Source organism: Misgurnus anguillicaudatus, chromosome 10 (genome assembly GCF_027580225.2).
Source record: "Misgurnus anguillicaudatus chromosome 10, ASM2758022v2, whole genome shotgun sequence".
Lineage (NCBI taxonomy): Eukaryota > Metazoa > Chordata > Actinopteri > Cypriniformes > Cobitidae > Misgurnus > Misgurnus anguillicaudatus.
Window position 1 is genome coordinate 35,710,341 of NC_073346.2, and position 25,174 is coordinate 35,735,514.

The following is a 25,174-nucleotide window of genomic DNA, read 5'->3' on the forward strand; positions in this document are numbered from 1 at the left end:
GATTTTTCCAGAAATAATGGGTCTCATTCACTAATAATTGCCTACGTTTTTCGTATTTATATGCACACTTGAACCACTCACAAAAACTTTCTGCCTAATTCACAACACTTGCGTACGCACATGAATTTGTTACGTCTTACGTTGGTGAATTTGGAGTGTTCTACATGAGCGGAGGTTGGTAATTTGCATAAAACACGCCCAAACTGTCAGGAACATGGGACAAATGAACCCAAATGCAAGCAATGTCAGGGATAAACTGAAAACACTTTAATAAAGTACAAAACAAAGGCTCACGAGGGGGCAAGCAACAGTAAACAGACAGTAGACAGATTAGACACAAACTAGACCTAACATGATTTAACACTAGACTTGACTACATATTAGTGATGGGTCGTTCGCGAACGAGCCGGCTTTGAGCTGATTCTTTGTAGCGAACGAGCAGAGCCGAATCTTCAGACGCAGGCAGAGGTGCGACCGTAAGAGCTGGCTCTTCTAAGGGAGCCGAGCCAGAAGAGCCGAATCTATGGATAGAGCCACACTGCCCATCACTACTACATATAGGCAAAAACAAAACAAACGAGCACAGGAAGACACAAGGACTTTAAATAAGGGAGTAAATCAAGAGGGGAACAGGTGATAGGGATCAAACAATGAAAACCAATGAGAATGACAAGGGAGCAGGGTAAAAGAGACAAGACAAGGAAAACACGTGGCCTGATATCAACAAACCATGGCCACGTGTTCCCACACAGAACATGATGCTGTCAGAACCCTGTCAATTTAAACTAAACATTAAAACAAAAGAACATTCTGACAGGATCCTGACACAAACCAGCTCCATATAAAGGTTTTCTGCAGCACAGCGCTATTCTACTGAAAATTTTAGAGCAGTTTGTCATAGAAGCAAAAGAGCTCGAAAAGATATCCCTGATCATATTTATTATTGGTAAAGTTACGTTTTGCTTTGCATTTTTTATTTGGGAGGTTTTGCTGTCACTGGAGGAAGCCAGTGCTGTCCATCGACCGGAGTAACATTAAAGTATTGGATGCGTTAAGAAATATGACATTTCATTAAAGTCGGCACACCTCTGATCTACTGGCCGTCCTTCAACGTAATGCCCAGCTGATGCCTGACCAACGATCACCGGCAGAACCCGCTTAATCTCCGCTTAATCTCCTTATCCGTTTATATGTGTGTATACATCTATATATATCTATATATCTATATATCTATATATCTATATATCTATATATCTATATATCTATATATCTATATCTATATCTATATCTATATATAGATATATATATATATATATACAGCCTTCTTGGGCTTAACTTAGCTTCCTCTTCTAGGCGTTACATTAGTAATACGCTCGCTTATAATGTATTATGTTGTGCTATCTGTCGCTTTTCTGTGCTTTTCACTGTTTCTATTATTGTAAAGCTGCTTTGAAACAATAAACTATTGTGAAAAGCATTATATAAATAAAATTGAATTGAATTGAAATATGACAGAGACGCGCATCTGTATCGAAAATAAAACAGACAGGAGATCAAGTGATTGATGTTTGGACTTCTCATTACATTTACATGATGTTTACATTAGGCATTAAATCACGAAAAAACAAAGAACGGCACACTGCTACTATAGCTCTCAATATTTATTATTTAAAAGACAACGTTTCGACCAAAAAGGTCTTTGTCAAGTCAAACACCTCCTTACATTAGGCATTAAGCAAACGCTTTCATATAGATTTTTAAAAAGTGAGGAAGAAAAGCGTGAAGATTTGTCATTACGGGCATCTTCTTGATATGTGTAGAAAAAATAAGTAGGCTATAATAATGATAATATAATGTATATAATAATAAAAAAGATCATGTAAAATAATATATATATATATATACAGAAATACAGAAAATATTATAATATAAAATTTAATCATGTTTATTTAATATATCAACATTATTATACACATTATAATTATAGCCTAGTATTTGAGTATAGCGTACGTGATTATTGCGTACGAGTGGTTTAAGATTTTCATGAATTTTTGCGTACATTTAGAAGAAATTAAGAGTTTCGTTGCAAAACGAGATAACCACCATTTTTTTAATTGTTCAGAAATCTAATTTTTTGGTTGTGCATTCCAATTAATTTCAATTCAACTGCAGTTGGTTTGTTTTGATTAAACCTTCATAACTTAAAAAATACAGCTAAGCAGCACCATAAAACAAAATAATAACATGATAACATAATAATAAACATGTTTTGACAAAAATGTAAAAAAATGGATTTATCTCATTTTGCAACAAAACTCTTCAAAGTTTGATACAAACGTTTTTGTTGAATCACGATTTGTACGCACATCTCATGCACAAATTTGTGCAAACACATGCTTAGTGAATGAGACCCAGTGTCGTATTGTCCAAACTTAATTATTGAGCTTTCAGATGATGTGTACATTTAAAAAAAATTGACCCTTATGAGAATTGTCTTTTAGATTTGACCGATTGTGGTTCCAAATGTATAAAAAAATTCCCGGCTCGTGGTCATTTGCCGATCCCATACGCCTCTCTCCTCCCTGTACTTTTCTTTTCCTCTCCTAACCTTACTGTTTAAAGCTGACATAACACAAGACGTTTTTGCCAATCTAATGTTAATCTTGCTTATATATAGAGTAGTATTTCATCATATGTCCAAAGAGTCTTTCGTTTAGTCAGATTTATAAAAGAAAAAACAGCCTTTCCGATTTTGGGCGTAAAAGGTCGAACACTTGAAGGCGTGTGGTAGGCGGAGCTGAAGAGTTACGAGTACGCGCAGCTTCGGATACTAGTTTTGGATTTACAGCCGACATAAATGGAAATCAAACTTTAAAAATCGGATACTTACTCAGTAATGGACGAACAGGAAGAATAGCAGCAACGATTACAGCAGGACGTCTCTTACAGGTAATTAATCCTTGCTTGTTTATCCGCTATTTTAATAAAAAAGCAACATAATCCAGTTTTTAACTGCATTTGCCCGTTTTAAAAGCAAATGTTGTAAATGCAGTACAAAGTGCTGTTGTTGGTGTTGTTTACATTACATGCACGTATGCGCGAATGCAAACAAAACACGTGAGATTTTGAATTACTTACGCCTGTGGTTGTGACTCCTAAACGGGGTCTTTTAAAGTTTCGACCGCTCCAATAGTTGTAATAATGTGGAAAATCCGGCGTCAAACTGAACCTTGTTTGTAAAGCAGTCCTCTCCGAAATGCAGCTGGGGAACAAACACTCATTCGCAATTACGTTGCTGTCCGGTAAAGACGAACTGCATCCACTGTTGTCTTACGACAGGGAAAGCTAAATAAGGTTTTTTTCTCCTTACATCCAAAAACACACTTCTTTTGTTGAACTATCTTGCTAAAACAAAGTTGTCTTGTGCTGTGCAGTGATACCGGTGACTTCTACTCGACGGAGCAATGCTAACGCGCGTTCTCGCTCTCACTTGACGTGCAGGGCAGGCATGCTTTTCTGGGGGTAAAGGCCCATAAAAGGAATATGGGGTCAATCAGTCGTAACGGATACCCCCATTTGAAAAAAACTTTCCGAAACTTGTAGGAACAAGGAGGCGTGAGTTTGGCTCAAAAAATCTCTTTTACAAGCTCAACTGCTTTTTTGACACTTTGCTTATGTTTAGCATGAGGACTACAACTCTTAAACTGTGTTAATAAGTCAGAATGCATGAAATAGCGTTAAACCCCCCCCTTAATAAAGGCAAAAACTGGCCAAAAAATATAACTTAAAAATATATCAATAAATAAAATTGTTAAAAAATATATCAAAACGTTTTAATTAGTATTTTCTTAAAGCACCAGCAACAAACTCTTAAACAATTTACTCGGATGTTGTTAAAAATGTCAAATTGAATCAACTTTAGAAAAACAACTTTATAGTACTTATAAGAGCATCCCAGCTTTGGTTTCTCCCCTATTTTTATTTTAACTTTATAATATCTGACAGTTTGCGGTTCGACAGCATCATTTCGTCCACTGGTTGCACAATTCAGCATCTTTACAGCAGTGATACGTCAACATCTGTGTACTTTCTGCTTATTGCATCCATGTGAATACTAATCATTCACACATTCATACTCATTTGAAGTACTTGGACGCAATATATGGGTATCTGTCTGTCCTGTCTTTCTCTTAATCTTTTCAGTTCTCACAGTTTACATAACATTTTTATTTCCTCCCAGAAGTCTTGCTGTCTCACTGCTCTCCCTCTCTCTCCCCCCTCCACTCTCTCTCTATATCTCTCTATCATTTCTTACATTGTGACTCACTCCTTTGGGTCTATTTTTATATCCTCCATCTCTCTCCCTCCCTCTCACTTTTTTTTGTCTCCCCCACACTTTGTATTTAACGCTGTAAGGCTGTGTATACTGTACATATACTCCGGTTTTGAGAAGACGCAGGACAAGCAATACATAACCAGTAGGGATTTAACATTTCTTATACTTCTTTAATCATACTTCTCGATAAACTTTGTTCGTGTGCGTTTGATTGTACAGTCGAGGTGTAGATGTGATGTTACAATGTGCTTTTCAACTATATTTCTACTAAGATTGATTCGTTTTTGCTTAAACATTTATGCAGATATACCTTTAGATTGTTTTACATCTGTGGGTATTTGTACATATTTTACGATTTGGCTAATTTGTATGTATTCGCACTAAGAGAACCATACAGTTATTAGAAGAAAAAAATAATAATACCCCATACCATCACCACCACCACCCCTAAACCCAACGTCACAGGGATCAAAGCAAATCATACAAAAACATAAAAAGTTGGTCGTCCATACAAATCCATATGAGTTTGCTTGAAGATGAAGGGTTAATATCCACATAAACTTCTGTATGGACTTTGTGATCTAACCAATATTCATAATTTATCAGCAAAATAAGTAGAAAGCATCAAATGTGTGGCTAGTCAATAAAGTTACTTGATAGTTGGCTTGTAGATTCATACAGAACTGATTTATTGTTTGGCGATGTAGTTGATATGAGATTGATTATTGACGTATGCTAATTTTATGTAAACACCCAAATTGTCTACTTAAGAAAACACCATCATGTGTAAGCAGATGTTTGTCTAGGATGCCTTGAAAATGTAATGAAATATGATTGTAGGAATGAAAGCTAAATGTTTTTGCAACAAGTGTGGATTTATTGAAAGAAAACAACAAATGCAGTGTCACAAATACTGTATGCAATGTAAAAATAGCATAATATGGATTCCTAAAATGTAAAAATGCAAAAAAAACTGTTTAATGAATGAGAAATATTTGAAGAGTTTCGTTTCAAAACGAGATAACCACCGTTTTTTTAATTGTTCATAAATCTCGTTTTTGGTTGTGCATTTCAATTAATTTCAATGCAAATGAAGTTGGTTTGTTTTGATTTAAACCTTCATAACTTAATAAATACAGCTAAGAAGCACCATAAAACAAAATAATAACATGATAACGTAATAATAAACATGTTTTGAGAAAATTTAAAAAAAAAATGGATTTATCTCGTTTTGCAACGAAACTCTTCATTTATAGCTTGTAAGTTTTCATTCAGTTGGTTATTAGCAGGTGGCTAAAAGTTGACCCTGGATGTAGTTGTGTGATGTACTTTAAAGCATCCTTGGAGATTAGATTTCTTAAAGATGTTGCTGTTTTTTTTCTTAAAGGACACGTCTGATGCAGAGCTTCAAAGAGTCGCACTCCCATGAGTCTTTGCTGTCTCCCAGCAGTGCAGCCGAGGCTCTGGATTTGACACTAGATGAAGACGCCATCATCAAACCAGTTCACTCCAGTATACTGGGACAGGAGTACTGTTTTGAGGTAACGTGAAAGTTTCTCAACCTCTCTGCAAACTATAGATATACTCAATTCTGGAGTGTTTCAGGGTGTGTTTACTGCACCTGTCAACACAAACACAGTACAGAAAAAGCATTTCTTTGTTTTGCTGGACTCAAAGGAAGGTACTTGTAAGCAAGCAGGAAATAGGAGCACGATAGACTTCCATAGTAGGAAAGAAAAATACTATGGAAGTCAATGGTGCTCGAAAACTGTTTGGTTACAAACGTTTCTCAAAATATCTTCCTTTGTGTTCAGCAAAACAAACAAAATGTATTCAGGTTTGTTACAACTTAAAGGACAAGTTCGTGTTTTTACCCTTAAAGCCCTGTTTTCAGATTGTTTATGATGAAATAGAACGGTTTTGACTGAAATTTGGACCCGAGAATTTTCGTTTTCCCCCCACCCTCACGATGGCTGCATAGGTGCACTGGAACAATCTTTTCTAAAATGCATTAAACTTTCGTTTACAAAGACGTGAAACTCATCGAGTGGTCAGGGGTGTTCACTGATATGCTCACACAAAAATCGCTGCAAAAGATGCTTTCCAACAGGTGTTTTAGCATTCGTTGTAAACTTATGGACCTATTTTTCCGAACGCCTCACACCCGTATATTCTTCCGTTGAGAGCTTGAATAATAGACACTCCAGCCCAGGTGATGGCGATAATCCACCTTTGCCAATTGCAAGAATACAAACAACTCCATTTTCGTTTCTGGCGGCGAAGTAATAGACCGTTTCATCGGACGCACGTGATACACGTCTGGATCCTAACCTTACTTCCGGTTTCATTTTTTTTAAGGTCTGACTAGTTGCTAAACTGATCTCTTGAACAAATGCCTCATCGAAAATAACAAATGTATTGGTTTCCTAGGTAATCTATGTGTTGTTTTTTGCTTGTTATATAAATACACTATGTTGAAAGAACTTTGTTGTTATTTATTCTTAGCGGAGTTTACCGGAAGTTACGTGCAGCCGTTTATGTTGTTACTGCTGAAACGGTCTATACCGTACTTCACAGCACATCTAATACAAGTCAATGCAGTTGGACAAAAACTACAATAAAACCTGTTGGAAAGCATCTTTTGCAGCGACTTCCGTGCGAGCACATGAGTGAACACCCCCGACCACTCGATGAGTTTCACGTCTTTGTAAACGAAAGTTTAATGCATTTTAGGAAGGAATGTTCCAGTGCACCTATGCAGCCATTTTGAGGGTGTGTGTGTGTGTGTGTGGGGGGGGGGTGATACCACAGAAACCGAAAATTCTCGGGACAGCATCATATGTCCAATTTTCAGTCAAACCCGTTCTATTTCATCATAAACAATCTGAAAACAGGGCTTTAAGTGTAAAATACTGAACTTGTCCTTTAGGATTGTGGCCAAAACTGGTACTGCAATCACAAAACTGGTGGCCAATACACAAAATGAAAACATAAACATCAGTTGAGGGCTGCAACAGTGATATAAGTATTTGAAATGAAAATTATTTGTTAATGTCTAGTGACATATCAGGGCCAATTTATGATTAATTGATATACATTTCTTACATACTGTTCCTTTAAGGGTGAATAATTGTGACCTGTGCTGTCAAAATAAGTTGGAATGTGCGTTAATGTTCAGCTACGCAGTGTTTCTCAAAGTGTGGGGCGGGCCCCACTGGTGGGGAATAGGAACATTACAAGTGGGGCGTGACAAATGGGAGAAAATCTATTAATTCAATTATTTATTGACCATACACTCAAAACGGCACATTTAAACATAAACCTAGCTTAAAACTTAAATAAATCAGACTGTAGAAAATGTCACACGGTAACTTAAAGCCTAGCTGATTACGATTTTGTTCGGGCGATTGGGACAGGTGGGGCTTGGAACTCTTCCCTACCTCTAAAGTGGGGAATGGCAGAAAAAGTTTGAGAAACACTGAGCTACAGGCAGAAGAAAGTATAAATGTAGCCACCTGGTGGATAATAGCGGTATTGCGGAAAGCCGGATATACTCTTCATTGGCAGGGAAGTGTTTTCTCTTGATTGACAAGATATCTTGTCAATAGCGGCAAAAGAGTTAATCACTGTCTTGTTACCTAAAACATAACACCATTTTAAAACATGTCAACAACTCTTAGTAACTGATAGTTGGAATTAAAAACATTTTTACAAAGTGGGGTTAGTTGTCACACACAGTGTTACAATTAAGCCGCAGGTATACAATGATAATGAAATGAAAACAATGTAAATACTATTCATTAAGATGATAACTGTTAATACAATATCAGGGGAAATAACTCACAATTATGATTTTTTTTTGTCTTAATTGTGCAGCCCTTTCAAAAAAATCTATTTATATGCATTGATGCATAATGCAAGGATGGTTAGATGAAGGATCATGAATGTGTGGATATTTATCTATTATAGGCAAATATATAAACAATATCCACCTTTAGTATGTAGGCAGAATTTTATTGAATTATTTTTGTTTAAACGAAATTTTCTAGCAGGTGTTACAACAAGCCCACAGTTTGTTACAATGAATCGCACATATGGGCTAAGTTTGCACTCCTGTCACTTTGGGTGTAATTGTACGATAACGGTAGGTCCCACAAACAAACTTTAAGTGTTAATAGTAGCAGAGATGTGTGTGTTGATTGTGTAAAAAAATATTAATCTAACCTAAAATTTGTTTTAATTATAAATAAAACCAAAGCCAAAAAGCATTAGGTTGTGCCCCGCACTCCCCTATGTCAAAATATAAATAACACATTTTTGAAAATTACAAAGGTTACAAAAGGTAACTTTAAAAGACCAGCATAAACTGGTAGCTGGTTTCAGCTGGTCTTCAAGCCTAGACCAGCTTAAAAGTGACCAAAACACAGACAGACCAGCTTGCTACACCAGCAAACCCAGCTAAAACCAAGGTGGGAGACCAGCTAAAACGAGCTCACCAGCTTATGCTGGTCTTAGCTGGACTTTTCAATACAAGTGTAAACAGTGGCATACTTTTGTTGTTAAAATAAGAGTTTATAGTGTTTGCATTATTTGTACAGTTCTGCTTGGCACCACTAGTGCTGAAGTAATTACATCTTGCATCACCTTGAAACACAGGGGTGTGCCCGAATTATAACCCTCAAAATGAGTCCTCTCTGCCCCGTGGAAATTTGCGAGCTGCTCTTTCTTATTACTCTGAAAGCTGAAATATTGAAACTCATTATTTTGTTCCTTAGGTGACAACTGCTTCAGGAACAAAGTGTTTCGCCTGTCGGTCGGCTGCGGAGCGAGACAAATGGATAGAGAATTTACAGAGAGCTGTCAAACCCAACAAAGTGAGTGTGAAGAAGAACAAGGAAAGAGACGCTCGCTCTATTTCTTTATTTTCTGCATAAATCTGCTTTACTATCAACCTCTCCTGTCATCTCCGTCTTTATACTCAATTTACCCTCTACTGGTATTTTTACGATTCCCAGGTGAACATGAAGTAGCTTCTGTCTGCTGTCCTGTTGTATTATGAAACTTCCTAAACAAACTCGCCTTTTTCTAATTCGATACGCTCAGATGAATCCCAAAGGCCACGCAGGCTGCTGGATTCTTCTGCAGACATCTATTATTTCGATTGACTGTCTTTCGCGAGAGTTTTGAAGTGTCTTGGTGTGGATTGACTCATCCAGATGTTCAAGCAGCGGGAGTTTGGACTGATTCGTGATTCGTGGAGAACGTGATGTACACTTCCAGAAATGATCAGCCCAGTCAGTCCTGTAGCAGATGCCGTGCCAATATTGAGATAAAGGAGGACAAACCAAGGGTGTTAATTAGTTTCGCTTATTAGCCGAATGATTGAAGTTTTCAAAGTTGCAGAAAAGCAGCAGATGTGCATCACCGAAAAATTGGTCAAAGTAGTCAGTAATACAGTATTAAAATATTTTTGGAGGCCCTTTGGAGTACCATGTAGTATTTAACTTACTATTACTATGTCTCATGAACCCCTTCATCATCATCGTCGTCGTTTTCTTTTACTCAGGACAACAGTCGACGTGTCGACAACGTTCTGAAACTCTGGATCATAGAGGCTCGGGAACTCCCACCCAAAAAGCGCTATTATTGTGAACTGTGTTTGGATGACATGCTGTACGCCCGCACCACCAGCAAACCCCGAACCGATACCGTCTTCTGGGGTGAGCACTTTGAGTTCAACAACCTGCCAGCTGTCCGAAACCTCCGCCTTCATCTTTACAAAGAGACCGACAAGAAAAGACGTAAGGTAAAGACTCTTAAAGTTGAAAATAGTACTCAAATACTCAAAATTAGAGTTGTATGCTAGTGAACTCCTAAAAGATGTGAAAAAAACTTTTGAAGAGTTTGGTTCCAAAACGTAATAAATCCCTTTTGACTAATTTCAGTAAAAACGTGTTTTCTATACCAAGAAAGTGACAAGATGAAAATCACTATTTTCTGTTACAAACTTTCACATAGCATCTTAAGGTTATAAAAACTTAAAAAATTCAAATCCATAATTTGATTTTCAAAGATTTATTATGAAAACGGATAATTTTTCCCACAAAATGCAATAAAATGTTTTTTTTTTCAAAATGCTATAAATCTATTGAATAAATATATAAATGCCATTCATCTTTGCCATGTTATATTCATTTAGTGACTCGTGGTATACACTGTTAAAAAAATAAACATTAATAGCATTAATCAAAACACTTTGTCATATTAACTCATTCACCGCCAGCCTTTTTGAGAAAAGTTGCCCACCTGCATTTTTGTGATTTTAACAAAATTTTCACAAAATTCCTTGCAGGAAAAATTATTTTCTATAAATATATAAACATACAAATTATATCAAATTAAAGAACACACCCTCTGCTTTCAAACAAACAATAAACAAACAAACAAACAAACAAAACGGGGAAAAAACTTTCATTATATATTTACTTTTTCTACTTAATTTAACCACTGAAATATGGATATTTCTCTTCAAAAATACAACATTTTGAGCAAAAAGCTTAAAAAATTGCATTTTTGTAAAGAAATTTATGTTAGAGATCAGACTCAGAATGACTATCAAACATAAAGGCAGTAAAAAATAATTCATTAAATCTTTTTAACTTCCGTTTTTGATAAATTCGTTTTGGCGCCATCTGGTGGATAAAAGCGGTATTACACTTTCACTTTGAAATTCGTCCAGAAAAGCATATTTATTAGTTAAATATGAACTCAAATGACGAGATAACTCGTCAATGGCGGTGAATGAGTTAAGAACACTGGCATTGCTGCTGCCATCTTTGGGACGTCGTCGCTGAACTTTTTCATGTAAAATGTTTTGGTCCTGCTCGATTTTCGTTGACTTCGAGTAAAATAATGGAAAGTTTTTCATAAGATCCCCTGGGATCAATGTGTTAGCATGACAGAAGCTTGATGCTGTGTGTGAGAACAAGCAACAGCCGACATTTTCCGTCTTCCGAGTGCCTCACGCGTAAATTATTAGATTTTGATGGCTTACATTTCTTCCCCGCCACAGAAAACCACCACAGGTTTATCAATGCCATCAAAGTATTATTTTGTTTATATTTGTTTGTTGATCACGAATTACAAAGTAGATGTGGAAAACTAGGACTCCGTGTGTATTCAACGCACCGCCATTGTTGTTTACAGTGCTAGGAATGGTGCGCTGTGATTGGTTGAGCGGATTTATTGCATCTTCAAAGAAGGAGGACTGCCGTTTATCGCATTTTAGGAAAAATGGGAGAAAAGATGACAGAATAACACGACAGATATTGGATTTTGCTTAATAATGGATTTTTTAATACTGACCTGATACAATAATGATTTTGGTGGTAACTCGTTTTTTTTTTTTTTTTTTTAAATGGCATTTATCGCGTTTTGGAACCAAACTCTTCATTTACTGTAATAGATACAAAACATAATAGATATTATACATGTGTTTATGTAACTCAAATGGTAGAGCATTGTGTTAGCAATGCAAATGTTATTTGTTTGATCCCAAGAATAGCATGGGTGATTCTCACAAAATCCAGATTTTTTTAAAAAGCCCTTGAAGCCAATTTTTTTGCACATAAGATTAAGGTCTGAACTTAAAATACTTAAAATATTTCCTATAGAATTATTTACATTTTTTAGATCATTATCAAAAAATTATCATTACCGCAACATGATAATACATTAAAAATATATGCATTTACAAACTCATGTTTCGGTAATGAGAACTAAAAAGTTGTCTGTGTACTATGACAATGAAAATTTCAACTTTTATCTGTAAAGAAAAAATAATAACTGCTTACCTGGTAGCCATCTTGAGTGTCACAGTCAATTATGTCCCTTCCAACAATTTTTTTTTAAATGTTAGTTCCTTTGGGGCTTAAACAATGATTGAAAATTGTTGCGGAGGATGAGAAAATTGGTCTTTGACACATTTATATTGCTTATTATTGTCTCTTCATTTACCAATGATCACCAAATACCACATGTTTCTTTACTTTAAATGTTTATAGTATAACACGCACTGAAGCTTTTTATTTTTTAGATTTTTTAATTATAAATATTTCCATGTCAAAGAACCCAAATCCAGTCATGGACACATTGCGGTAATGAAAATGATCCCCTTAAATGTGGAAAAAACAACAAAATTAGTTTGTATGATGTCATTTAAAATAATGTGCAAAATAGTAAATGAAGAGATGTTTGTAACTGTATGCTTCTTATTTTATACTTTTTTTTAACAAAATGTTTCATGACACCTCATAAGTCTAATTTCGCGAGAATCACCCGCATGCATAATAAGTATCTTGAAGTCCCTTTGCAAATGTACTTTTACATTTATGCATTTAGCAAATGCTTCAATCCAAAGTGACTTACAGCGCATACATTTTATCAGTATGCGTGTTCCTTGCATGAACCCAGGACCCTTTGCGCTGCTAATGCAAAGCTCTACCAATTGAGCCACAGAAACAGATTTACAAATTTAGAAAAAGAGTGTTTTAATTGATAATAAGTTTATGCAGAAATAAAACGGTAAGTCAAACAATTTAACTAGGTTTTTAGTTCTTTTCGAGATACAAAACCAAAAAAAATGTGTGTGCATGCGAGGTGACCCATTATGTTTTTTTTTTGTTATTTCTACACCCATAACAGGAGAAAAGCACATATTTAGGCTTGGTCAGCATCCCCATTTCCAGCATCACCGGTCGCCAGTTTGTAGAGCAGTGGTACCCTGTCATTCAGCCCAGCGTCCTGGCCAAGGGTGGAGGTGTGGGAGGAGGCAAAATCATCAACGCATCCCTGCGGCTCAAGTCGCGCTTTCAGACCATGAGCATCTTGCCGATGGAGCTCTATAAAGAGTTTGCAGAGTACGTAACCAACAACTACCGAACGTTATGCGCCGTTCTGGAGCCGCTGTTGAGCGTGAAGAGCAAAGAAGAGGTGGCTTGTGCGCTGGTGCACATCCTGCAGAGCACAGGGAAGGCAAAGGTAGAACCTTGTTTTGTTTTGGAACTACCTATTCTGCACCAAAACCTAGCATGTTTACCATAGAAAACGTAAAATAGGCAAAGCGTTTGTTTTGGCTAAATTGGACCTACTTTAGGTGAATGCAATCCCATAATGCACCATGCTTAGTAAAATATTTCAAGATGGCCGAAATTGTAGTGTGAAATAAGTAGTCAATAAATAAATGAATCTACCTAGTCTATACTTAATTCAGTACTGAAAAGTTTGTATTAAAACAATTCAATTTTAATGAAAGGTCTGTAGGTCCGCCTTTGTAGAATGTAGAAATGATTTATATATATATATTGATGATATATACAATGTTTGTGTGTTAACCATAGATGTGTCTTCTTTTGCTCTGCACAAGGACTTTCTTTCAGACATGGCAATGTGTGAGGTGGACCGATTCATTGATCGAGAGCACCTCATCTTCAGAGAGAACACATTGGCCACCAAAGCCATAGAAGAGTACCTCAAACTCATCGGACACAAGTACCTCAAAGACGTTTTAGGTGAAGGTTTTCACAGCATTTCATATATTATAGTCTGTTAGAATTGGGGCTGTATATGTGCTACTGAATACATTTTCATAAATATACACAGTCTTTATCTTCCATGTAAATTAGTTACTTATTTTGTATGCATGGCCCTTTCAAATTCTTAGTCGAATGGCTTGCTGTCTAGAATGAGCAGGGCTCACTCGCCAAACGTACCTCTGCCTACATTTTGCATAACTTAAAATATGTTGCACCTGGAACAGTACATATCTTTCGATCGTATGTCTACTAGAGGAGTTTCGTTTTTTGATTTTTTTTCAAGTTAAGAAGCAGACACACACAAATTAAAGACTGCACGTCTTTAATAAAGGGATAGTCCCCCCCCCTCAAGTTGTTACAGACCTGTATAAATATATTTGTTCTGCTGAACACGAAGAAAGATATTATGAGAAATCTTTGTAACCAATCTGTTTTTGAGCACCATTAACTTTTATAGTATTTTATTTTCTACTATGGAAGTAAATGGTGCTTCTGTTTCTTGCTTGATTACAAATATCCAGCAAAATGTCCAGCAAAACAAAGAAATGTTTAGAGGTTTGTTAAGGGTAAGTAAATGATGGCAAAATTTTCATTTTTAGGTGAACTTTTCCTGCCAGCGTTTTTTTTATGATTTTCACAAAAGTTTAATGCCAAACAGAAAATGTTCTTCTTTAAATATATAAACACACATTATATCAAATTAAAGAACAGAGCCTCTGCTTTCAAAAAAACCCAAAAAACGTTTCAACCTTTCTATTACCTCCTGCTCAAAATTTGGTATTTTTAAAAATACCACATTTTGAGCAAAAAGCTGAGATAATTGCGTTTTTGTCAAAGACTTCTGAAAGAAATCATATTCAGAAGGATGATCTAAAACACACACTGAGTTAGAACTTTTTTACTTGAGGGGTTGCTTCTGGGTAAGAGTGCCATCTGGTGTATAATAGCGGAAATACGAATTGCTGGAAAAACTCGTCATTGGCAGGGAAGCGTTTTATCTTAACTCATTCCCTGCCAGTCTTTTTTTTTTTTAAGTTGCCCGCCAGCATTTTTTGTGATGTTCACAAAAGTTTCACAAAATGACTTCCATGGATAATAAAATATATATAAATATATATATATATATATATATATATATATATTTTTTTTTTTTTTTTTTTTTACATACAAATATATGAAATGAAAGAACAGACACTCTGCTTTCAAACAAACAAACAAACAAACAAACAAACAAAACGGGGAAAAAAAGTTTCATCCTATCTATTTTTATCAATGCTTATAAACTCTTAAATATGGATATTTTCTTTAAATCTCTTTAAATTTGGCACTTACCCAATGAAATTTTCTTTAATTGGGTAAGTGCCATCGATTGGATAAGCACGGTATTACAGATAAACATAAAACCTCACAAGGAACACTTTTTTTATGCAAATTTTTTCTCTAAATTGACCAGTTAACTCGTCAATGGCGGGGAAAGAGTTAAGTAGATTTGTGTTGTTTGGTAATTATTTGTGGTCATATGCACGCAAACGTGCAACTTGCGGTTTAATTTGAATAAAACACAGTCGACTAAAATATACAGATGTATTTTTAATCATTAATTACTGTCCCTTTTGAAAGTCAACACTATGATTTCTGTGAACAATAAGTTTTTGATGTACCTCGGCCAAAGACGAATCCTCAACATTAGCCGTTTATCTGCCACGGTCACACAAACATGAACTAAAGAGTATACGTCAATAATGTTCAGTTTTGTCTGCTTTGTAACTTTGAATAAACCTGCATCAAAACAAGCGCCTCTAGTGGACACACCAACCAAAAGATGAAGCGATATAGAGAAATAATTCAGGTCATCTGTAGGCAATGGTACGTAAATTCAGGGTGCGCTTTTCTGGGGGGATAGGGGGGATTTACCCCCCTCTAGTCTTAATATCCCTTAATATCCCTCTGATGGATTATTTTTTCCCAGTGGTTTCCCTTTTTCGGATGAAACAATCTTCAATCTTAGGTTTTGATTTCAAAGATGGACTTTATTGTCAGCCAAATAAAGCCGTGAGGAGATCTTGCAAAATCCACTAAAGTTTTACTGTACCCCAAGTGGTATATATAAGCTGGCCTCCCCACCCCATGTACTCCATATATGGTCTAATATTCAGTAACATATGGTTTGTATCATATGGAAAACATATGGCATCACTTTGTCAAGAGTACAGTACGTCTTTTGTCTTAGCCTTCAACATGTAACAACCTTCGCCATGTATAAGAACATACTGCAATGCATGCTGGTAAATTTCATACACACAATGGTGAACTATGGTTATATAGAAAACATAATGGTAAACACACACTAGTAAACTATGATTATATTCATATAGAAAAACATAATGGTAAAGTAAAATTATACTTAATTCCTTTATATTCGGATTAAAACAAACTTCATCATAATCCCCGCTCTGAGGCTTACCTAGCCTCACTTTCCTGTTTATTTATTTTAATCCGGAGTGCCGTTTCATAATTCAGTTTCTCAGTTATCACTATATATCGTGGTTAAAGAAAACCACTATACATTACCAATTACTAAATTATGCCACTGCACTTCGAACTATGGACAATAAGAGCAAACATCTTTCCATTCTTATTTTGTCTTTGAATGTAAAAGTAAAAGAACTTAAGTCCTACATAAACAGTTTGTGTGCAATTGGTTCTGCACTTGTCTGCGGCTGTTGTAGTTATATTGAACATATGTGGTAAAACTGGGTAAATACATGGTACAAAATATATGATAATTATACCGTATATATAAATGTTGGCAAATGAAAAGCAATAATATAGTAAGTAATTAAAACAAAAATAAAGTATGCATAGAGAACAAATAACTGTAAAGTAAAATCAAACCAAGTAAATAGAAATAAACAAAATTAAGTAAAGCATGCATAATAATTATAAAGTAAATATAAAGTTGAATCAAAAAATAAGTAACCAGAAATAATCAACAAAACTAAGTATGTATGATAACCATAAAGTAAAATGTAAATTTAAATCAAACCAAATAAAATAAGTAAATTGAAATAATTGATACTACAATCTAAGTTATGTATGCATGATAAACACGAGAGACATTAAATTGAATTGAATAACACAAGTGTATATAAAATTCCCCAATATGAACTAAAGCTACGCCTACATATAAAACCCAATATAAACTAAAGCTAAGCATACATATAAACCCAAACCAAAAAGTAACCTCAAATCAATAAAACAAAAGTACTACCTAATAATACATTTTAAGTAAGATTCGTGTAATACGTTTTGATTATACTTAACCTACATGTGCTTGAGATTTGCTTTAATTCCTCGTTTTCATCCTCCTCAGAGGTGCTTGAATATTCATTTACTAACTGTAGGTTCATTACTGTTCTGTAAAGTAAGTCCTGGTAATGCATGGACTGATCATTTTGTGCCTTTAGTTTTTTATCATCCTGATAAGTTGTCATTTCCATTTGTTTAACAGTAGCTTTGATAACGAGGGATTTTAATAACGGTATGACACAACAAAATAATAATCCTCCGATGCCGATCGCTACTCCTACAAATATTCCTAATTTTGCTAACCAAGCTCCCCATGCTCCTAGTTTTAAATCGAACCAATCCCACATTTTCTCATCCCTTCCGGCATTAGTTGCCATTTCAATCTGTAACTCTTTGAGTTTGGTCATAGCTTTTGTAAACGTACCTTCTGGTGCTGTATTATTAGGTATGAAAGTACAGCAGTAATTAGAAAATAAAATACACACTCCTCCTTTATCCGCTAATATCCAATTAAGCGCGAGTCTATTTTGCCATGTCATTTTACTGGTTGCATCTAGTTGCTCTCCAAGTGAAGTTAAAGCTTCATTGGTGTGGTTAATGAATCTCTGCTGGTTATAGTATATATAATTGATCCATTCTGTATTTTTATTTTGTGAAATCCAAATGAATATTGACTCAAAACCTGCTTTAACTTCATCTCGGGCCTTAAATTGATTTGGTATACCTCTGGGTTGACCTATTGCGTCTATGTATACTGTAGGATCTGATTCGTAACCTCTCTTAACTCTATGGTTACTTGTGTCCTTTGGTTCTGATTTGTAATCGAAATCCCATTCCATTATATGAATCTCCTGTATTAGTCGTACTCTTGTACATTTTCCTTTCCATCCTAATGGCAAAGAAGGTAAAAGTTTTCTATGTCCGCAAATCCAGAAAAAATCTGCTATTGCTTGTGTTTGATCAGTATGGGTGTCTACATCGGGGAATGCTATAGTTTGATTTTCACAGATTTTTTCTGGAATCATTTTCTTCCCATTTCTTATTCCTGATGACCTCATAGGTGGGAGATCTAAAGTATCACTGGCTTGTCGAACTTTTGTCTTATCTAACATCCAAATTACTTTGCATTTTCCTTTAAATTGTCCCATATTAAAATTCCCTGTGGTTTTTACAAAACACTCATATTCCTTACTATAATCTATGATGTACCATTGTGGGATTTCTATTTGGTCATTTCCTACTTGCAGAATTTTTGATACATCAATACCTCTGCATCTAGATGCAAATGATCGTATGTGTCGATACATAAGTCTTTCTCTACTATTACTTAGAGAACTCAAACATTCTGCTGGACAAATAGGTCTGTGCAGTTTCATTTTACAATGGAGTCTATTCATCTCCGCACATTTTTCAAAATCAAATGGATTTGGCACTACTATTACTTGACTTGCAGGTGATTTAGAACAAAACAAACAGTTTTTTCCTTGTAAATCTGTTGCTGTAAAGGTTGCCCATTCATACCATTGATTACTTTTTGCCGTTTCCCATAAAATGTCTAGTTGGGCATCTTCTCCGTACATACTGTAATCATCCTCAATATCTCTACGTTGTTTTCCTCTCCATGTTAGTTCAGTTGTATTTGAGATTGTATTGTTCCTCAGTCCTTTTGAGGGTTCAACAATCAATGGCAAGTTCGTTTGGTTGAGCGTTTGTGTTGACGGTAGTAACGTTAAAGACTTAAGGGATGTGTTATTCAAAGTCTCTGTGTTTGTATATGGCGTTGACATACGGGATGTGTGATTCAAAGTCTGTGTGGGTGCAAGCGCTGTTGACGCAAGGGATGTAGAGTTCAAAGTTTGTGTGGTTGCAAACGTAGTTGATGTAAAGGATGTAGAGTTCAAAGTTTGTGTGGTTGCAAACGTAGTTGTTGTAAAGGAGGTATGGTTCAGAGTCTGTGTGGTTGCAAATGTAGTTGATGTAAAGGAGGTATGGTTCAGAGTCTGTGCGGTTGCACGCTCCGTTGCTTTAAAAGTTGTAAGATTAAAAGGCTGTGTGGTTGAAAGTGAAGTTGATGACAGGGAAGTGTGGTTCAGCATTGGAGTTACAGGTGTTGAAGTCAATGGCAGGGTGGTGTGATTCTGGGCCTGAATAACTGGAGGCGGAGTCGTGGTGTTGTTTAAAGCATGAACTGGCCACAAGCATATGATGATCAGGCATGTCGTCAGATGTGTTCTGTCCATGGTCATTTCCTGATGCCGCATCTTGTGCCTCATTGCTTTTAGCAGAAGTTTCTTGGCTGGTTGTTCCAAGGCTGTCCTCTCCAGTCACTGTTTTTTCTTTATGAGCTTTAGTGCAGTGGTTTAAGTGGTACCACGTGTTGCTGCCTTCCACTCGGACTGCTGTTGGGGTAGAGGCCACCACTTTATATGGTCCTTCCCTTCTGGCTTCGTTCCATTTCCTCCTGAAAACCCTCAGATAGACTTGGTCCCCTGGGACAATTGGACATGTGGTCTCCGTCTCCTCACAAGGCTGCTTTCTCCTTTCCTGCACAAAAATAGCTTTATGGATAGCAGTTAGCTTTTTCATGTAGGACCTTAATTCCATTTGCAATTGCTCTAATGGAGGCCCAGAATATGGACCTCTGCAGTGTGGAGCGGGCATAGGTCGACCTGTAAGCATTTCATGCGGTGTTAGATGTGTAGTTCTGTTAGTTTGCATGCGATAGCTCATTAGTGCAAGAGGTAAAGCATCAATCCAGTTAAGTTTAGTACTAGCACATATTTTGTTGAGTTTTGCCTTAATGATTCCATTGGCTTTTTCAACCATCCCTTGAGATTGTGGATGATAAACACATCCCAATCTTTGCTTTATTCTTAAATGTTGTAGTACTTGTTTTACTGTTTTTTGAATGAACGCTGATCCATTATCTGAACTTATTTCTGATGGTATTCCGAATCTAGGAATAACCTCTCTTGTCAGAAATTTGATTACTGTTCCGGCTCCTTCGTCAGCCGACGGTACAGCCTCCACCCAACGACTAAACCTACAAATAACAACAAGCAAATATTTCTTACCCTGCACTCTCTTAATCATATCCACATAATCCATAACCAAGTGTTTAAATGGTCCCTCTGGTACCGGAATATGACCTATTGCTGTTGTTATTCCTTTTCTGACATTGTACTTGGCACAAATTTCACATGTTGACAAAAACTCCTCTACTGTTGCATACAAATAGGGAGACCAATATCCTTGTTCTTTAATTTTTCTAATCACTTCTGCTCGAGCACAGTGGTCAAATCCATGCGCGTCTGTGATTAGAACATTTAACAGTGCTGTTGGTGCAACAATGTGACCTTCATGCGACCGCCAAATGTTTTGGGAGTCTTTTGTGGCCCCTCTTCGGTGCCACATAGATTGCTCATATGGTCCTGCCTGTTGTTGAATCCGAGCAATATCATCAATGGTTGGGTTGGGTTCAATAAGAACTTCTGGAGCTATTATTGCCACCTGACACCCGGAGGCCTTTTTGGCCTCCGAATCTGCTGCATTATTACCCTTGATGACATAACTATTTCCTTTTTTGTGAGCTTGACATTTGATAATGGCCAGTCTTTTTGGCAACATCATAGCTGAGATTAATTCAACAATCTGTTCAGCATGTTGAATAGGTGTGCCATCACTTCTTTTAAAACCTCTTTGTTTCCATACTGCCCCATAGTGGTGACAGACGCCATGGCTATAGGCTGAGTCTGTCAGAATGTTTGCTGTTTGCCCTTTTGCCAATTTACATGCTGCTGTAAGAGCTTTTAATTCTGCCAATTGAGCTGAGCACGGCTGTGCGCAGTGTTGGGACAGTACAGACACAAAATCCTCTCCCTCTTTTTTCACTACTGCATAACCAGTGTGAATTCCTGAATGATCCCTGAAACTTGATCCATCCACAAAGTAAGTGACTTCTGCTTCAGTAATTGGGGTAGATTCGAGATCGGGTCGCAACCTGGTGAAAGCTAACGAGTCAGCAACACATTCATGTGGCTCACCTTCATAAGCCAAAGGAATCAACTCTGCAGGATTCACCGTGTTACACCGTTTAATTGTTACATCTGGATGTGTCAGTAGTAACGAATATGCCAAAATACGGGCTTGTGTCAAAACAAATTTTCCCTGTTCAATTAACTCTGCAATTTTGTGATGGGTATATATGATAACTGGATACCCCATAGTTATTGACGAGGCCTTTTCATATGTTTGAAATACTGCTGCCAGACCTTGCTGATAACAAGGTGGATATCCTTGTGCTACATTGTCTAGTTTAGTACTATAGTATGCTATTGGTTGCTTTTTCCTACCACTGCAGGTTTCTTGCATTAATACTGCAGAAGCATATCCATCAGCTCTGTTGGCAACAAACAGGTGGAAGGGTTTAGTATAATCAGGTGTACTTAAAGCAGGTGCTTTTTGAAGCTCCTGTTTAATTGACTCAAAGGCTGCTAATGCATCTGTAGTCCACTTTAAGGGAGCACTAAGATTTTGTAGCCCAGCCTGTTTCATAATGTCTCTCAATGGTGCTGTTCTGATTGCATAATCTTCTATCCAATCAGCATTGAAACCTGTCATGCCCAAAAAAGTCATCATCTGTCCTACTTTTTGTGGCAATGGTGCTTTACTTATGCCTTCTAGGTGTGCTGGGGCTATGGCCTTTGTTCCATATGAGATTAACCTCCCTAAATATTCCACCTGTGGCTGGCAATATTGTAGTTTGGTTTTGGATACTTTATGACCTCCTTGAGCTAGTTTAGTCAGTACCGTTATTGAGTCTCTATGGCATTGTTCCAGAGATGTTGAACAAATCATCAAATCATCCATGTATTGCAGCAAAGTGCTGTCTATTATGAGATCTTCCAAATCAGCTTTGAGTACCTGATTAAATATTGTTGGTGACATTTTGAACCCCTGTGGTAATTTACAATATGAATATTGTTTACCAGCATAAGTAAATGCAAACAAATATCTACTTTCCTCAGCAATTGGTACACTGAAAAAAGCAGAACATAGATCAATCACAGTAAAGTATTTGGCATCAGGGGGGACATTTGTTAGCAGAGTGTGTGGGTTTGGCACATCAACTTCACTATCCTCTACTATGTCATTGATTGCTCGTAGATCATGTACGAGGCGCCATTTAGTTTTGTTTGCTTTAAGTACAGGATAAATTGGAGTATTACAATAGCTGCTTGTTTCAAAAAGTACCCCAGCTTTTAATAATCCTTCAATAGTAGCCCTTATTCCCAATTCAGCCTCTGGGCGTAATGGGTATTGTGCTTTCCTGGGAAGGCAGATGTTTGGTTTAAGTTTCACTTTCACTGGGCTGGCTGATTTTACCAAGCCCACATCTGTTTCATGTTTAGACCACAGCTCTGGTGGGACTTGTCGTTCCACATCCTGTAGTAATTCAGCAATATAACTCTCTTCTGTTTCAAGTTTTGTCATCATTTGAATTTGTTTCTGCTGATTAATAATTACTTCCTGAGGAATTCCTAACAGTGAGGTTCCATACAGAATTTTAATGTAATTTTTATCAGCAGAATGAAAAATCAATGGATTTTCTGTTACCTCCCATTGACTTTGTGAGGCCTTTTTCAGCATAGGCCCAACATCTTTTGATTTCCAATTTTCCCCTACATACAGAGCTATATGTGGTACAGAATCAGCTATAGTAAACCATTTGTTTGTGAAGTCATTCTCCTTTAAGGTTATAGCTGCTCCCTGTTTGCCTATTATGATGGAATCTGAGATTAACTCAATTTGTTGCCCTTTGGTTTCTTCCTGCCATCTTGTTTCAAGTTCTGTACCTCTTAAAGGATCATACATCATTGCACAATGGAACCGTGACTTTGGTATTTGTGCATCAGGAATCTGTGCTTCAATGAATTTACCCCATTTATCAAGTGCTTGTTTAACCTCATTCTCAATCTGTCCTAACCAGTACACATTAGCTTTTGGCTCAGAGATCATCATTTGAGTTCCTTTTATATCCACATACACTCCCTCTGCAGAACACCAAATTTTAAGACCCAATTTACACAAAGCATCTCTTCCTAAAAGGTTAATAGGAGTCTGGTTTGATATCAGGATTGGTAAGGTCACACGGTTGTTTTTAGTTTGTAGACAAATCGGAGCGGTCATTGGAATTAACTGAGTTTGTCCCGAGAATCCTATTGTCTTTACAAATTTGCCAGACATGGGGAGATGTGATGCATAATTTGAATTTACACATGTATAAACCGCTCCTGTGTCTACCATCATGGGTATGTTTTTTCCTTCTACTTTAACCTGTAAAATTGGTTCTTGATTTGCATTAGTGGTTAAAATTGGTAACTGACTCTCCCCAATAGGATTCTCTGGGCATCCCTAAAAATCTGGATTTGTCCCTACCCAGGGATTCACAGGACCCCTCACAGACTTCTGCCAATTCTTCCCCCTTCTACCCCCAGGGGACTGGGTCCATGAATGGCTCGGACAAGCACTCTTCAAATGACCTTTTTCTTTGCACCCCCAACAGATGATGTCAGAAAGTCTTTCTGCTCCTCTCCTGTCCCCTTGTGGTGGATTTTTTGTCCACCCCATCGGCCCTGGCTGTTGATTGTATACATTGATGATGGGCACGGGGGTCTGGTGTGCATTAGGAGGGTTTGTTGCGGGAGGGGTCGGCTGAACAGCTGGTGGAGGAGAAGTCACCGGAGCCATCACTGACATCTGGTTGTGTTCGTCTTTCTGCACGGCTGCTTGAATCTTTCTCTTGTTTTTGTTTGAAAGTTCTTCCAGCTGTAACTGTGTCAGTTTTCTTCGCAGTTCTTTCTCTTGCGTTTTCAGTTTCTGTTCATTTTTTCTGAATAAGTCCACAGCATGAGACACATGGTCACAAAACTCTTTGTGTGATTTAGAGTTTAGACCTACCACATCTTCTAGTTTGCTTTTTACAGTCTGTGGCATAGCATCCACTATGGCATTTCTAAAAAGGGTGGTCATAAGAGGATCCCCCTCGGGGTCTCCCTCAGTCTCTTGTTTCCATCTCTTTAATTGCCTTTGAACGTAAGTGAGGGGATTTTCTGTTTCGCTCAGTTCCTCCCCCTTCAGTGCCTTGGGGTCGATTCTGGTTTCATACTCAGTTCGTAAAACTCGCCACACTGCGGGGCGGTATGCATCAAAAACAATTCCATCCATGTCGTAGGAATTCACGGCTCTGTGTAGATTAGCGTCTTGGAGGATCTGATCAGTCTTAGCTCCCCCTACGATCTTCGCTAGAAGGGCTTTGATGTCTCCAACTGCAATCAGCTTTCCAGCTAATTCCTCCTCCAAAATCCTGATGAACTTGCCAGCCCCCTCGTGGATGTCCGGGAGTCGGTTGACGAGTCCTTGAAGATCTTGTGAAGCCCAGGGGACGTAATTACCTTGAGCTCCTTTAATTAATATGGGGAGCTGTTTTGTTAAAGGTCTAAGTGATTTTTCTTCCCCGCGTGACCATTTCCCCACATCAACCAGGGACTCCGCTCTCTCTTCGCCCTCCCTGCTTTTTTCATATGTTTCATCAAATACACATTTTTCTTCACTTATTGCTCTTTCTAGTAAGTTCTCTTTTTTACTCTCTTGTTTTTCTTTTTCTCCCTGCTCATATGATTGCTTTGCACTTGGTGTTTTTATGTTATATGGCGTTTTCATCTTTTCTAGTGCTGTTCGTGCTTGTTTGTAACAGTCTAACTGTAATGTTTTTTCTTTTGTTGCAAGAGCTGATTTGGTTTTAGATCTTACAACTGGCTCTCTCTCCTCTTCCTCCTCTTCCTCATCATCTTCTATTTCCACAGTTCCTTTCATCTGCATCTCACCCAAAATCCCAACAGTTCCCTTGAGCAATGGAAACTGACCCTCAGAGCTC

General features: G+C 37.1%; 1 protein-coding gene across 13 annotated transcripts in view; it reads left to right on the top strand.

Annotated features, from left to right (window-relative positions):
• The window catches only part of syngap1b (synaptic Ras GTPase activating protein 1b), a 198,908-nt gene that overhangs the window by 120,141 nt on the left and 53,593 nt on the right, over positions 1 to 25,174 (top strand). For all 13 annotated transcript variants that reach the window (XM_055211197.2, XM_055211184.2, XM_055211194.2 and 10 more), the window contains 5 exons: positions 5,724 to 5,877; positions 9,112 to 9,210; positions 9,903 to 10,142; positions 13,040 to 13,375; positions 13,761 to 13,905. In XM_055211197.2, coding sequence (XP_055067172.1) covers positions 5,724 to 5,877; positions 9,112 to 9,210; positions 9,903 to 10,142; positions 13,040 to 13,375; positions 13,761 to 13,905 — 974 coding nt within the window. The remainder of the gene's footprint in view (positions 1 to 5,723; positions 5,878 to 9,111; positions 9,211 to 9,902; positions 10,143 to 13,039; positions 13,376 to 13,760; positions 13,906 to 25,174) is intronic.